The 13,546-nt window shown below is 51.8% G+C and overlaps 1 protein-coding gene across 1 annotated transcript in view; it reads right to left on the bottom strand.

Moving 5' to 3' along the window:
* Nucleotides 1-12,423, bottom strand: part of KCNK5 (potassium two pore domain channel subfamily K member 5) — a 40,464-nt gene extending 28,041 nt beyond the window's left edge. The window contains exon 1 of the mRNA XM_005553108.5: nucleotides 11,877-12,423. Within this exon, the coding sequence (XP_005553165.1) occupies nucleotides 11,877-12,062 (186 nt within the window). The 5' untranslated portion in view covers nucleotides 12,063-12,423. The remainder of the gene's footprint in view (nucleotides 1-11,876) is intronic.
* Between the last annotated feature and the right edge of the window lie 1,123 nt (nucleotides 12,424-13,546).

The raw sequence follows: 13,546 nt of genomic DNA, 5'->3' as shown, positions 1-13,546 counted from the left end.
GGTGAAACCCCGTCTCTACTAAAAATACAAAAAACTAGCCGGGCGAGGTGGCGGGTGCCTGTAGTCCCAGCTACTCGGGAGGCTGAGGCAGGAGAATGGCGCAAACCCGGGAGGCGGAGCTTGCAGTGAGCTGAGATCCGGCCACTGCACTCCAGCCCGGGCTACGGAGCAAGACTCCGTCTCAAACAAACAAACAAACAAACAAACAAAAACACTATTCGCGTGCGGGGTGTAGAATGAATCTCCTCCGTTAGGAGCTGGCCCCTGGAGTTTCCTGTCTGTAGTGTGGCTGACTGGGATCAACGGCAGGGGGCCAGAAAGAGGCGGGAACACACAAGCTGGAGAGTCCAAATCACTCAGGGCCACAGCCAGGGCTTTGGTTTAGTCTAAGAACTAAAGAGGAGATGCTGGAGGGTCTTCTGAGTCTTGAGATCACGATCTCACTATCAGGATCCCTGACTGCTGGGGCAATGATCTGATGGGAACCCTACTAGGAGATGTGGCAATCACCTTTCTTTGGGGCACAGCTTCCAAGAAGCCTTCCCTAATTGCCCCACTTAGCTCTAATTGCTCCTTTATTGTACTTCCCCCACCCCTGGTGAGCAGAGTAACCTAGGGCAAGTTACATAATCTCCCAAGGTCTGGGCCTTGACTCAGGAGGCTGGAGGCCAGTTAAATAACCACTAAGCTCCCTCGGCCTCACATTTTATGACTTGCTGCCATGAGTGGTGCCCAGAGCATGAGCCACCCCCTGCCAACCTCCAAGACAGGCTGGAGAAACCAGCCAACAGCTCCTTAGGTGCAGACGCAGGAGGAGCAAAGTCCAGGGCTGGAGAGACTCCCTGGGGAGCACGCAGGCATCAGATCCTTTCTGCCTGAGGCCCTGGCTGGCCCAGAAAAACATCCTCCTTTCCCAGCCTGGGGTTCAACACAATTTCAACTTTTGCCTCTTATCTGGGAAACTAGTGGGAGGGGAAGCTGGTGCTCAAGATCACAGGAAGGGGCGTGTTGGAGCAGGTTAGGAAATCAGGTAGGCCAGTTTAGTGTAAGTAGAAGTAGTCTGCACCCCAAAATACCATCAAGAGCTTTTTCAACTTAAAGGCCTTTTTTTTTTTTGAGACGGAGTCTAGCTCTGTCACCCAGGCTAGAGTGCAGTGGCGTAATTTCGGCTCACTGCCACCTCCGCCTCCCAGGTTCAAGCGATTCTCCTGCCTCAGTCTCCTGAGTAGCTGGGAGTTCAGGTGCCCACCACCACGTCCAGCTAATTTTTGTATTTTTAGTAGAGACAGGGTTTCACTGTGTTGGCCAGGCTGGTCTTGAACTCCTGACCTCCTGATCCACCCCACTTAGGCCTCCCAAAGCGCTGGGATTACAAGCGTGAGCCACTGTGCCCACCCTAAAGGCCGTTTTAAAAGGGATTAGAAATAAAGTAAGAATGGCCCAGGGACAAAAGGCCTGGATCTGGGTAGGCTGTGCTGTTAGAGTAATCTGAACTTGGTTCTAGAGATTGTTCTGCCCCCAGCTAATCCTCACCAGGCCTTGGTGTCCCCATCCAGCAAAGGGGATAGCATCCATTTGGCTGCCAGACCTCCCAGAGTCAGGCCCACAAAGTCATAGAAGGTCTCAGAAGAATGGGTCCGCAGAGAACCGTGGTAAGGGCAGGTTGGGGTGCACATGAGCACAGTCTGTGTAGCTGCAGGCGTCTTAGAGGACTGGGTGGTGTACCTGGTGCTGCTGGCAACACCCTGCAAATACTTTTCTCCTTCCCCCTGGAGTGGTGCAGGCTCCAGTCATGCCAAAGGTGCCCCCAGCTAGGGAGCTGCCCTTCTCCACAGCAAACACTGTGGGCCTCCCCGCCAACTCCGCTTCTCAGAAGCCTCTGAAGATCAAAGAAGTCTCCACAAGGACGGGGCCAGGAGGCGTTTTTCTCCCACCCCAGCTCGTCCACTTGCCCTCCTGGTTTCCACAGAGAGGCAGGGACCAGGGCTCATTCTCTTGGAGCAGTCCTTCAACAGGTCTGGGCACACAGTATGTGCTTAGTAAAAGATCTGCTGAATGAGCAACTGGATGGTTTGCTCTGTCTCAAGTTCCTTGAAAGCAAAAACCGCGGCTCCCCTCCAGCACCAAGGGCAGACCTGCTCAACATGCTCTTGCTGACCTCTGCTGCCTGGGCCTTATTTCACAGGGGAAAGGAATTTGGGAAAAGTTGATGGAACAAGGGATGGGGGTAGGGGAAGAAGAAGAGGGGGCTCCTGGTGATAAACAGACTCAGGCAGGGAGAGCAGTTTATTCTGTAAAGTCTCTCCATCAAAGGGGAGAGGATAATAATAAGCTGGTCTTGAAGGCTGCCTCCAGCTGGAAGCTGCACTGAGTGAGTCTTACAGGCATTTCCTCTTGCAAGGTGGGTATAATTAGTTCCATTTTCAGATGATGCAATGGGCTCAAGGCCTCACAATTTGTAAAGGCAGAGAGGTGGTATTAAATCCCAGGTGTGACTTGAATGCTGGTCCTTAACCAGGTTCCACTCCAGCCTGGGCAACAGAGTGAGACTCTGTTTCAAAAAATAATAATAATAAAAATAAAATAATGGCACCCCTACTCCTTCCACGACTTAGAGCCTGTGAGACCAAGGACCAGAGTCCGGGTCTGGGGCACCTGGCTTCATTCACTCTGCTGTGACCTTGCAAGAGGCTTGGCTACACTGACTAGACTTCCAACCAAAAGGGACACACAGCTTTTGGCATCCCCCTGAGCTGAGCACAGTGCCGGACAGACGGACACAACAAACGGAGCAGGACTGAAATCCACACACTCACTGAGCATCCTGAGAGCCAGGCCTGGCAACACAGGCCCCCAGGGCTGGGAAGACATGGCCACTGCCCACGAAGGTTGCAAACGGTCTAGCTGGACCTAACAAGCACTCTAAGCCTTTTTGAATGAATGGATGAGTCCAGAGAGGGAAAATCTGGCCAGGGGCACACAGCATAAACCAGTTTACAGGTAAAAGTAGAACCCAGGTTAGAATCAGTTTTTTCCTACACAGTAGTTCAGATGCGGGTTCCTTATCCCTAGCCCCAAGCACGGAAGCACTTGGACAAATGGAAGGGGGCTCTGCTGTGTCCTCCCCACCCAATGTGGCCAACAAGGCCCCTGGCAGCCCTATAGGACTGGAGACTACACCACTGAGCGAAGCAGGTCCTGCTACCAGCTGCCCTGCACAGCTTCTCTCCCAGACTCAGGGGGCCAGCATCCCCGCTCACAGGAGGGGCCCAGCGAAGCAGCTGCAGCCAGATTACAGTGGGGCACGGGAGGTGACAACAGTCATAAGTACACATCCCTGCCTAAATATTTCAGCAGGAAACCCAAATATTTAGATGGAGGAGAGGAAAAAGAATGCACATTTCAAAGCCAATCGAAGATGAGAGGGGAGGCGGGTAGTGTCTGCCCTGAGTGAGGGCCCAGCTCTGATCCCAGACCCTGGGTAACCATCAGCCAGGGAGAACACCCGTGAGACCATCTGGTCCCAGGAATTCTCCAGAAAAGTTTTAACCAAGGCCTGGGACAAGCCAGGACTGAGCAGAGCCCTGCTAGAACAGAGAAAGAAGGAAACCATCCCTATTTTTAGGTGTTGACCATCAACAGTTTTAGGTGGTTAATTTGCAGGAAATAGAAAACAGTGGGTGACTGACTCCACTAGGAGAAACTTGATGGGTTTTATCATCTTCCCTTGTCCCCATCCCCAGATTAGGAGCTCACTGCATGGTGGGTCCTGCAGGGTGGTGTCAGGGACAGAGTACACAGAGGAACTGGGTACAGGAACAGCAGCTAATACGTAGCCGGTCACCTGTTACCTGTGCCAAACATGTTAACATGTTAACATAGATTCTATGGGCATGAGGGACATACTGTACTATTATCCCATTTCGCAGATGAGATGACTTGCTCAATGAGGTCACACAGCTCAGTATCCTGAACTCTTAGCGCCATGCACCCTGAGACTCTGAGGACACCACATATGCCCTGTACTTTCTTGCCTCTATGCTTTGCTCCCTGCTTTTCCCACCTTCAAGGTAGCCTCACACAGAAGAGAATAGTTCATAGTGTGAGCTCTGGGTTCAAAACCTCGTCCTTCCACTTCCTAGCTACGCAGCCTCAGACAAGTTATTCAACCTCTATGGTCCATTCTGTTGCTTCTACTGCGAGGTCGAGCTGATCATGGCACCTACTGCAGAGGGTGGCTGCCATGATACAATGAGATGATGCACATCGGTGGCTCCCACAGCCTGGGGCCATGTAAGTGCTTGTAACTATTGGTTGCCCAAGCCTGTCGCTCCCAGCCCCTGGCTCCACCTCCACTTATGGACAAGATCGAAGGCTCGGAGTCAACAAGGGGGATTGAATCTCAGTCCTCTACCCAGCAGTGTAGACCTAGGCAAGTCACCTGGCCTCTGGTTTCCTGTCCAATGGGAATAGCAATACCTAGCCCACAGAACTGGTTCAAGGAGACACCTGGTAGGCACTCCACAGAATGCTCACAGGGCTACTGCCCATGCCACTCACCCTTCAAGCCTGCCTTCTTCTAAGTGCAGGAGTAAAAATTCATCTCTTGCCCTGGTGCACACCTGGAGTCCCCAGGTGCACTTACCAACATCAGTCTGATAACAGCTCCTTACTATTCTTCCTCCAGGTTAGGGGTCCCCTGAGGGCAGGGGCTGTGTTTTGTTTGGAGCCAGGTCTTCCACAGGCCAAGGAGTTTGGCTACAGGCCTCAGAAAACAGAAAATGAATCCCCCCAGCCCCTTCAACCTTTGCCCATCTCTCCAGCCTCTTCCATCTACAACCCACCACTGAGCACTCCGGACTGTTATTTCCTCTCATTTTACCACTGCAGCCCAATTATCTTTCCTCAGCTGCACCGAGCTCCAGAGGGTTAAAGACTCTCCAATATCTGAAGCTTCACCAAGCGCAGAAAGGATAGCCAGTAGGCAGGGCCCCTTCTGTGTTTCCAACTCCACTGCATCCAGGTCTCTGAGGTCCAGAGATTGGGATAACGGCTCACCGGAAACCTAGAGGCCTTAGGCAGCCGAACAGAGCTACAGCTGGAGCACACCACCGCCACTTCTACATAAAGGGACAGCGAAGATGCAATCTGGGAAGGTCACCAAACGGGAGAGGGAATGTCTTTGGCTGGGCCAGGGACCCAGTCCTGGACCTCCCAGTGGGGCTCAAACTAGAGTGTGAAGGTCAGTGGGTTTTTCTGGGGGCTGCAGGCTCTACGGGCTTTCTGGGAAAACCCACACTACATCACATCAGCAGGAGAGAGGAAGGAGGGGGTGTCCTTATCAGAACACCCACAGAGTGAAGGCATCAGCCCACAGAAAAGTCATTAGAGTAGAATGTTCCACTTCTTTTATGCTGTAAATGGCTGTGGAGGAAACTTTCTGAAATGTTGTTCCCTCCCCTACTTGAAAAATGCAAAACTTTGATGGAGTTCAAATTCCTTGGCAACACAGAAGAGCTTAGTCATGTGACTCTCACCTCCCTGGCCTGTGGCTACAGCCTGGTGGGTCCATCCTGCAGAACACCTCCCCAAGGGCTACGGGCAAGAGACAGCCACCATCCCCATCCCGTTTCCAGTTCTTTAGAAGTTTGGTTGATACACACCCAGAAGCAGGATCACTGCATCACTCAGTAGTTTTATTTTTAATTGAGGAAACTCCATACTATTTTTCACAGTGGTTGTACCACTGTGCAAAGCAAAAGAAAGACTACATGTTGACTCCACTTAGGAGACATCTAAAGTAGTTAAGTTCACAGAAACAGAAAGTAGAATGGTGGTTACCAGGGGCTGGGTAGAGAGGGGGAAGAAGAATTGTTGTTGAAGGGGGTATAATTTCAGTGTTGCAAAATGAAAAAGTTCTGGAGATCTGTTTCATAACTGTAAATTTACTTAATACTGCTGAGCTGGGCTTTTAACCGTGGCTAACATGGTAAATTATATGTTTCTGTGTTTTTTGCATTTAAAAAATTCAGTTGACATTCTCTCTATTCTAGGAAGATCTTCCTGATTCTTTGTAATACCAATGAGATGCCCACGACACCTGTGCAGACACTGCTCCATTGCAGCATAGGAATATCTGGGCGTAGCAGAAATGGCAGCTAACACTTAGCATTTACGACGTGCCACAGACTATTCTAAGCAGACTATGGTGTGGCTTCAGAGGCCACTCCCACAACCATCAGGCATACTGCTTGGATGGTGATTCCTTCAGCAACACCACCAAGGCCCTGCAGTGGCAGCTGGAGAAAGATCCCTAACGAGGGCAGCACATCCTGTCTCCATGTACAGCCATCCTTGGGAAGAACGGAACAGGCAAGGGTTCTTCTGCATTATTCCAGAGGTCCCTGGGGACTCAACGAAATTTCAAAGAGATTTGCTTCCATCTTCTCCAATCCCTAAAAGGAATATTGGAAGGAGGCAAACCTATTTCGTGTGCTTTCCTATGGTCTCCTACCTCACTTCTCTGTACCACCCCAGTTCTGGCCAACTGGTTCTTGCAGCACCATGCAAATACAGCATCCCAATTTGGACAAAGACTGTCTTGGAGGCTCCACTCAGGGGTCTGGCTCCTCTGCTCCCCAAAACTTTGCACTTCTCTCCCTCTTCCCACCACCACCAACCACACACACAGTTCAGAGGCTGAGCCCAATCTGCTAGCAAACAGCCAAGTTCAAGATGAAAGCCTTTGGCCCGAGGTCAGGGCCAGTCAAGCACAACATCCAAAACCGGGGGATTGTGTTTCTTTTAAACGCCAGACTATAAATAGGGCAAAACCCCAGGAAAATATTTAAAAGCAACAATCATCACCTCCTTTGCATCCCCCACCCCCACTGGAAACTTTCAACACTTGCTAATTTCTGCCCTCCATAATTCTCTATTACTGTGCCATCTGTAATCATCCTAAGGGTTCTAGTGAAACTCTCAAAGCAATTTAATAAACATTCACTTTCACTGTTAAAAAACTCTGACCAGAGCAGTTAACTAAGGCAGACTAAGGCTTTTTTTTTTGGCTGTCCTCAACTTTCGAGTGGAACATAAATAAGAAACAGGCCATTAGGAAGGGACTTCTTCAATTTCCTCTCAAAAAACCAGCTTATCCACTTTCCACTTCTGCAGTTCTAGCCAGTAAGAACTCACGCTCGGACCCAAGGATGTGGAGGCCTCCAAGATCCTCTCTAACCAAAAGAGCTATTGTGTTCCCTTTACTTACAAAGGCAGTGAAGTGGACCAGTGCATTTTACAATTTCCAACAAGGCTTGAGACAAAGAGGGTGTTCATAGTAACCCTCAGCTTTCCAAAAAATTCAGCGTACCCCATTCTAAATATTTCGGTCACATGTAATTTTGTCATATATTCCATGTTTTTATTTTTCAAATCTGGGGAGCAGGATTGGTGTTAAAAGAGTGTCAGAACCTCAAAATTGGAACTAGCCTTACTACTTTGGACTGGAGTGTGTATAGACCAGTCCAAAGGGTTCAGAAAATCAAAGGAGGCACACGTGGAAAACCTTAGAACACAAGAAAGCACTTTGGAGCTTAGGAAGGAAGGAGGCCAGTAGGATCCAAGAGGCTTCCAGGAACAGGTCAGCTATATGAGCAGTCAAGCAAAACCTGGACTTTGGTCTGGGATGCTAGACAGAGGGCAGGACCTAGGGCAACCCTACTCCAACCCCAGGAGACAAGGGACTCTCTAGAGCCACAGCAAGAAGCCCGCAGTCTGCCTTCCCCAGGCTAGGAGAAAGGGCCAGTCTCCGTCTTCTGTCAGGAGTCTCTTCTCCCTTCCTTTCCCAGTTAGGTTTTTTTTTTTTTCTTTCTTTCTTCCTTTTTTGAGACAAGGTCTTGCTCTGTCGCCCATGCTGGAGTGCAGTGGTGCAATCCAGGCTAACTGCAGCTTTGACCTCCCAGGTTCCTAGCTGCTCTTTCTAATCCAAGACCCCACTCTGGCTTGAGATCATCTCCTGAGAGCCCTCCCTAACCCCTCAGGCTGGACCAGCCCCTCGGTAAGTGACCTCCTGAAAACCTCTGCCGTAGCCCACACCCACAGTCTTGTTCCCAGTGGGTTTATGTATCCTTTTGTCCAGCAGCTCCAAACCCAGCCTAATTCTTTGTATTCTGAGAGTCTTGCCCAGTGTCTGGCACATGGTGGGTGCTTAATAAATGCTTGCTAATTTCCATGTACTTTGAAACATGAAACTTAGATTTGAAACCTGACTCTGCTCTATGTGATCCCAGACAAGTTACATCACCTTTTCCCCTAATTTTCCTCATTTATGGGGTGGTCTTCAAGATTAAATTAAAATAAGAATGTATATAAAACGCTTATTCAAAGTGGTCTGGCGCATGGTGGCTCTCAAATCCTTCCTGTTTCTGATCACTGCCCACCAGAGGCAGAAGGCTGAGAAGGGCTGTCACTCCTCCCCTTCAATCCCACCCCCACTGTTTTTCGGTGGGGTGGGGGTTGGGGGCTTCTGAAATGAGAAGTGCAGAGGGGTGGACTGATACATTACTTCAGTAACAGAGGCCGGGTCAGCCAAGCAACAACACAGGAGACGCCTGTATGCCATTCCCTGTGCTAGGGGAAATAGAAAATAGAATTTTCCAGCAGATCAGCGTCCAGCTGAACCAATTTCCTAAGCTCAGTCACAGAGCAACAATCTTCACAGGCCCAAGAGGGAGGTGCAAGCTCCTGGGGCAGACTGCCTGGTCATTCCCCCTCCCCGTCCCGCCCCACGGGCTGTGCCTCCTGTGGTGTCCCTGTGGCCACTCTATCTTCTCTGGGCTTCAGCTTGCTTACTTGAATACATACTGTAAAGAGTACCTGAAATAAGGCAGGTAGGTAAAGCTGCCTTCCTCAATAAATGCTAGGGTCAGGAGACCTGTTCACTTTTTATAGACATCTTGCCTAATGTTTCTACTTTATTGGAGCCTCACCAAACACTCATTTTGCAGATGAGGAAAGGAAGGCAAAGTTAAGTTACATGGCTTGATGGGTAAATGGCCGAGCCAGATAGCAAAACCAGCCTGTGCCCTCTCTCATAAAATGAGGATAACAGCACCCACAATGCCCAACACAGAGTAGGTTTGCTGTAAATGTTAACTTCCCTTGTGAGAGTTTCTGCAATTTAGGAAGAGGTCTGGAGAATGAGTCACCAAAGATCTTGCTTGAGAGCAGGGGTTCGAGATGGTTCTGAAGGCAGGAAAGAGGATGATCACGTGGTCCCAGGCTGGCGGGTCACTGAGCACTTGAAAGTCAGTCTGCACCTCACTTCAACCACAGCGGAGGGAAGGAAGTACCTGACATTCGGCGGGTATTTCTAAAGAAAGGTGACTTAACTCCCTTTCTCACACATTTGAAAAAGCACACACAACTTCCAGGGTAAGAGAAACCCCAACCCAGACTGCACCCCATCTCTTCCAACAATCTTTGTCCTACCCCAGGAATTCCTAGCTAGGGGCTCCTTCATGATTCCAAGGTGACTCAGAACCAGCTAAAACACAGAGCCTCAGGTGGAAAATGCCCAAGCAGCCAGATGGGAAAGAAGATTTTTGAGTTTTCCTTTTTCCTCAAACCAATATCCTGAGGCCTGAGGCAGTACCCCAAGTCACAAGAAAGCAGAGCAAGGCAGATTTCTGCAGATTAAAACTGATGCCAGCAAATGCTTCCACTTGTCCATTTTCGTTTCTTGGGTTTTTCCTATGATGGGAGGGGACTCACCCAGTTGGGGTTGGTTTGGGAGTTTTTTTGGCCAGGGTTGAGGACAGGGCTGTCCTTGTTCAAGAACTAATCTATAATCATCTCCAAAGCAGACTGGCTTGATGCCGAAATCCTTTTTCTAAAAATTACCTGCCCATTACTTTTTTTTGGGGGGGGGGAGGTAAATGTTGACAGATTTAACAGGATCGCTAAATAAGAGGCATTTTGTTTGTTCAAACACCTTAAGAAGCCGTCTAGCCTCCAAAGCTATGATCACCAGCTGCACCCGGCTGCCTAACCCCTGGACCCACCCCACCACCAACCGCCCCCCGCCTTTCCCTTCTCCTTGTGTTTTGAAGTTTATTTTCCCACATTTAGCCTTGAATTCTTTCCTTCCTTCCCCTGCAGTGCTGGAGCAACAGCTTAGAGGGAAACACTTCGAGGGCAGCTCCAGGCTTTATCATCCTTGCCTGCCCTCTTCCCCCTCCAAACAAAGCCCTGTAACAAACTAAACAAAAACTTGTTCTCTAGAGGAATTGTTTCCTCAAGGGAAATCATAAAGTGACCCCCTCCCCATAACACCCCCCCCAGGGTAGATACCCATCAGAAGGAAGCCGTGTAGACTCTTCATGCCAGGACTCCTGCCGCTAGGAGGTAAACCAACCAACCACCTGCTTTAGCTTATCCTCCCCACCATCACCTCCCAACTGCCTCTACCCGGGAAACTGCTACAGGGCAAGAGACTCTCCACTAAAACCCAACACTAAGCCTACTGGACTAAACCTCCCCTTCCACGGGACCCCTCAGAGGACAAGTCTCCCCACACACCGCTGCCAGCAAACACCTATATGCTCATCTGTATGATGCCCATCGATCTGGGGACAAGGTTTTGATGTTTTCCAAATGCTTCCAACCTAAAAGTGCACGGCAGAAATAAGGAATGAGGAGGATGGGCTCATTCCTATTTCTCACACGGGGAAACAGAGGCTGGAAAATGAGCGACAATTAGATAGGCATAAAGTATTGGGGTGCTGCTGTAGACTAAACGTTGCTCATCAGACCTCCTTTCTGGCATCTTTCACCCTGAGAGCAATAGAACACCTTGGACAATCTACCCCACTCCCCACCTGCTGCAATCTAGAACTTTCACCCAGGTCCTGGTCATTCCAACCGGGGGAGCAGGCCAAGAAGGGTTGGTGGATGAAGCTGAGCCCTCGAGAAACTGGTGTAGAGGGCCTCAGTCCCCAAATTGGCCCCAAAGTCTCAGCCAGGATAGGCAGCCCTTTTATCCTAAGTGAAGTCAATGTCACCCATTGGGCTGTGCACCAGAAGATAAGCGGTTCCCAATGCCAGCACGGAGGGAAGTCCCCCACCCACCCCAATTCCGCACACTCTGTCCGACCCACTCGCAAAGGGACTACCCGGGTATTATTCGTTTGTGCAACCTGCTACTTTCACAAAGTTTTACTCCAAGCCCTTGAAGGATGTCTCCGCGAGATAAGCCTTCCCGGAAGCCTGAGCGCGTCCCCAGCATTCCAGGCACCACCCCTCATCCCGCGGGTTCGGGCCCCACAGAGTCCCCAGCTCCTCTCCAGAACCCTGCTGGGGGCGGGAAGATTTTGCCCAGGCTCGGGCTGGGGGACCCTCCCGCCGCTCTGCCGGCTTCACGTTTCTTAAGAAAAGCCTAGCAGGCTTGGCACTGGCCCTGGAGCGGGGAGGTGGAGACACGAGGGGATGGCACCAGGCTTGGCTCCCAGACTCCGGGAGCGTCTCCAGGGAAAGATAAACGCTTTTATCCGCCCCACAGCCTCTTTCCAAGGAGGGAGGTACCGTCACACCCACACTGAAACACTATGGAGCCCAGTTCACCCGGGAATCAACTCCAATTTATCTCCGGCCAAACTAAGTTCCAAAGAGTCTCCGCGCTTGGGGGACTCCCGTGTCCCTAGGGTGAACGACGGATCCTCGAAGCCTGATCCATGATGAGACATGCTCTCTCATCACCCCCTGGACCTTCCACAGGGACTGAGGGTCACCCAAAGCTGTGAAGGGGTCTTCCTTTCAGCGCCCCCTAAAGTTCAAGCCAGCTTCAGATGTATATGGGGGTACAGGCGGCGACTGACCTCTAGGATCTTGTCCAGGCCCTCCTGACCCAGGCACGGGAACTCTTTGAGCAGATGCAGCTTCTGTGTGTAGTAGTTTTTCTTGGCCTCCTTCCAGTGCGGCTCCTCCAGCACTTCGAAGATCGCCGCCCCGATGGCCAGGTAGAAGATGATGGCCGAGGTAAGCAGAGGGCCCCGGTCCACCATGGCTCCCGAGCAGCCGCCTCCTAGAGAAAGCCTCTCCTAGCCCCAGCTGCTCCCAGTCCGCCCGCCCTCCAGCCTCTGAAAACAGCTGTTTGAATTTGGAGCTCCGCATGCGCAGTGCCCGGTACTCCCCCCAGCAAGCACCGCTCCCCGGACAAAGTTTCTCGGCCAAGTTGGCCAACGGAGCGCGGGGAGCTGCGTGGGGCCCCACTCACGAGGCCCGGGGTGGGCGAAAACCAGGGGGGCTGAAGAGGCGCCCTGGACCGCGGATGCGTAAGGAGCGGGAGGAACACCAGACGGGACTCTGGGAAGACACGTGGACCGCTTCTCCACGCGCCGCTCCTCCGCGCTCCACTAGCTGTATGAGCCGCTCCCGCCTCCGCGCGCCTCTTTAACCAGCGCCCGGCGCGCTCTGCCCCCCTCCGGCTCCGGGCTCCGACCGGGGAGGAGCCCAGGCAGGCCCCGCCCCTTCCCCGCGCCAGCAGCCAGGCGAGCGCAGGAGCGAGCGCGAGGTGAGCGCTGGAAGAGGCTCCGCGCTCCCGGCGCTCCCGGGGTCAGCCGCCAGGGGAGGCTGCGCCGCCCGCCCAGACCTGCACGCCCCGCGGTGCCCGAGGGGTTGCGGTCTCGTGTTTGTTATTAGAGCTGGCGTGTTAACTAAAATGATTGTGACTGAGGTCAAGAGTTTATTGCTTTCGTTATTTTTATTGTAATTCTATTTTCGTTTACTGATGTTTCTTCCAAAAAAGTCTCATGCTCAGGCCGGGCGCGGTGGCTCAAGCCTGTAATCCCAGCACTTTGGGAGGCCGAGACGGGCGGATCACTAGGTCAGGAGATCGAGACCATCCTGGCTAACACGGCGAAACCCCGTCTCTACTAAAAACACAAAAAATTAGCCGGGCGAGGTGGCGGCGCCTGTGGTCCCAGCTACTCGGGAGGCTGAGGCAGGAGAATGGCGGGAACCCGGGAGGCGGAGCTTGCAGTGAGCTGAGATCTGGCCACTGCACTCCAGCCTGGGTGACAGAGCGAGACTCCGTCTCAAAAAAAAAAAAAAAAAAAAAAAAGTCTCATGCTCAGTCTCTCCGTGTCTCTCTTCCACACACTTTCCTATAAGCCTGAGGAAGGGGGTTAGAACGGGGCTGAAGAAGTTGTAGGGAGTCAGAGGACATCAGGAACTAATCCAGCCACCCACTCATGATTCCTCCGTCTCACCCCGTTCTCACCTACCCAGGTGAGAACCTTGCATCTGGAAGGAGCAGGCAGCTCAATTCGTGGCACCCCTGTGCGTCCCCCCAATACACAGTAACTCTACGGGAAACACTTGACCTCCCTTCCCTTCCCTCCCCTCCCCTCCCCTCCCCTCCCCTCCCCTCCCCTCCCCTCCCCTCCCCTCCCCTCCCCTCCCCTCCCCCCTCCCCTCCCCCCTCCCCTCCCCCCTCCCCTTTATTTTTCTTTCTCCTTTATTTTTCTTTCCTTTTCTTTCAGACGGA

This window comes from Macaca fascicularis, chromosome 4, assembly GCF_037993035.2.
Source record: "Macaca fascicularis isolate 582-1 chromosome 4, T2T-MFA8v1.1".
Lineage (NCBI taxonomy): Eukaryota > Metazoa > Chordata > Mammalia > Primates > Cercopithecidae > Macaca > Macaca fascicularis.
This window is presented reverse-complemented; position numbering and strand designations above follow the sequence as displayed.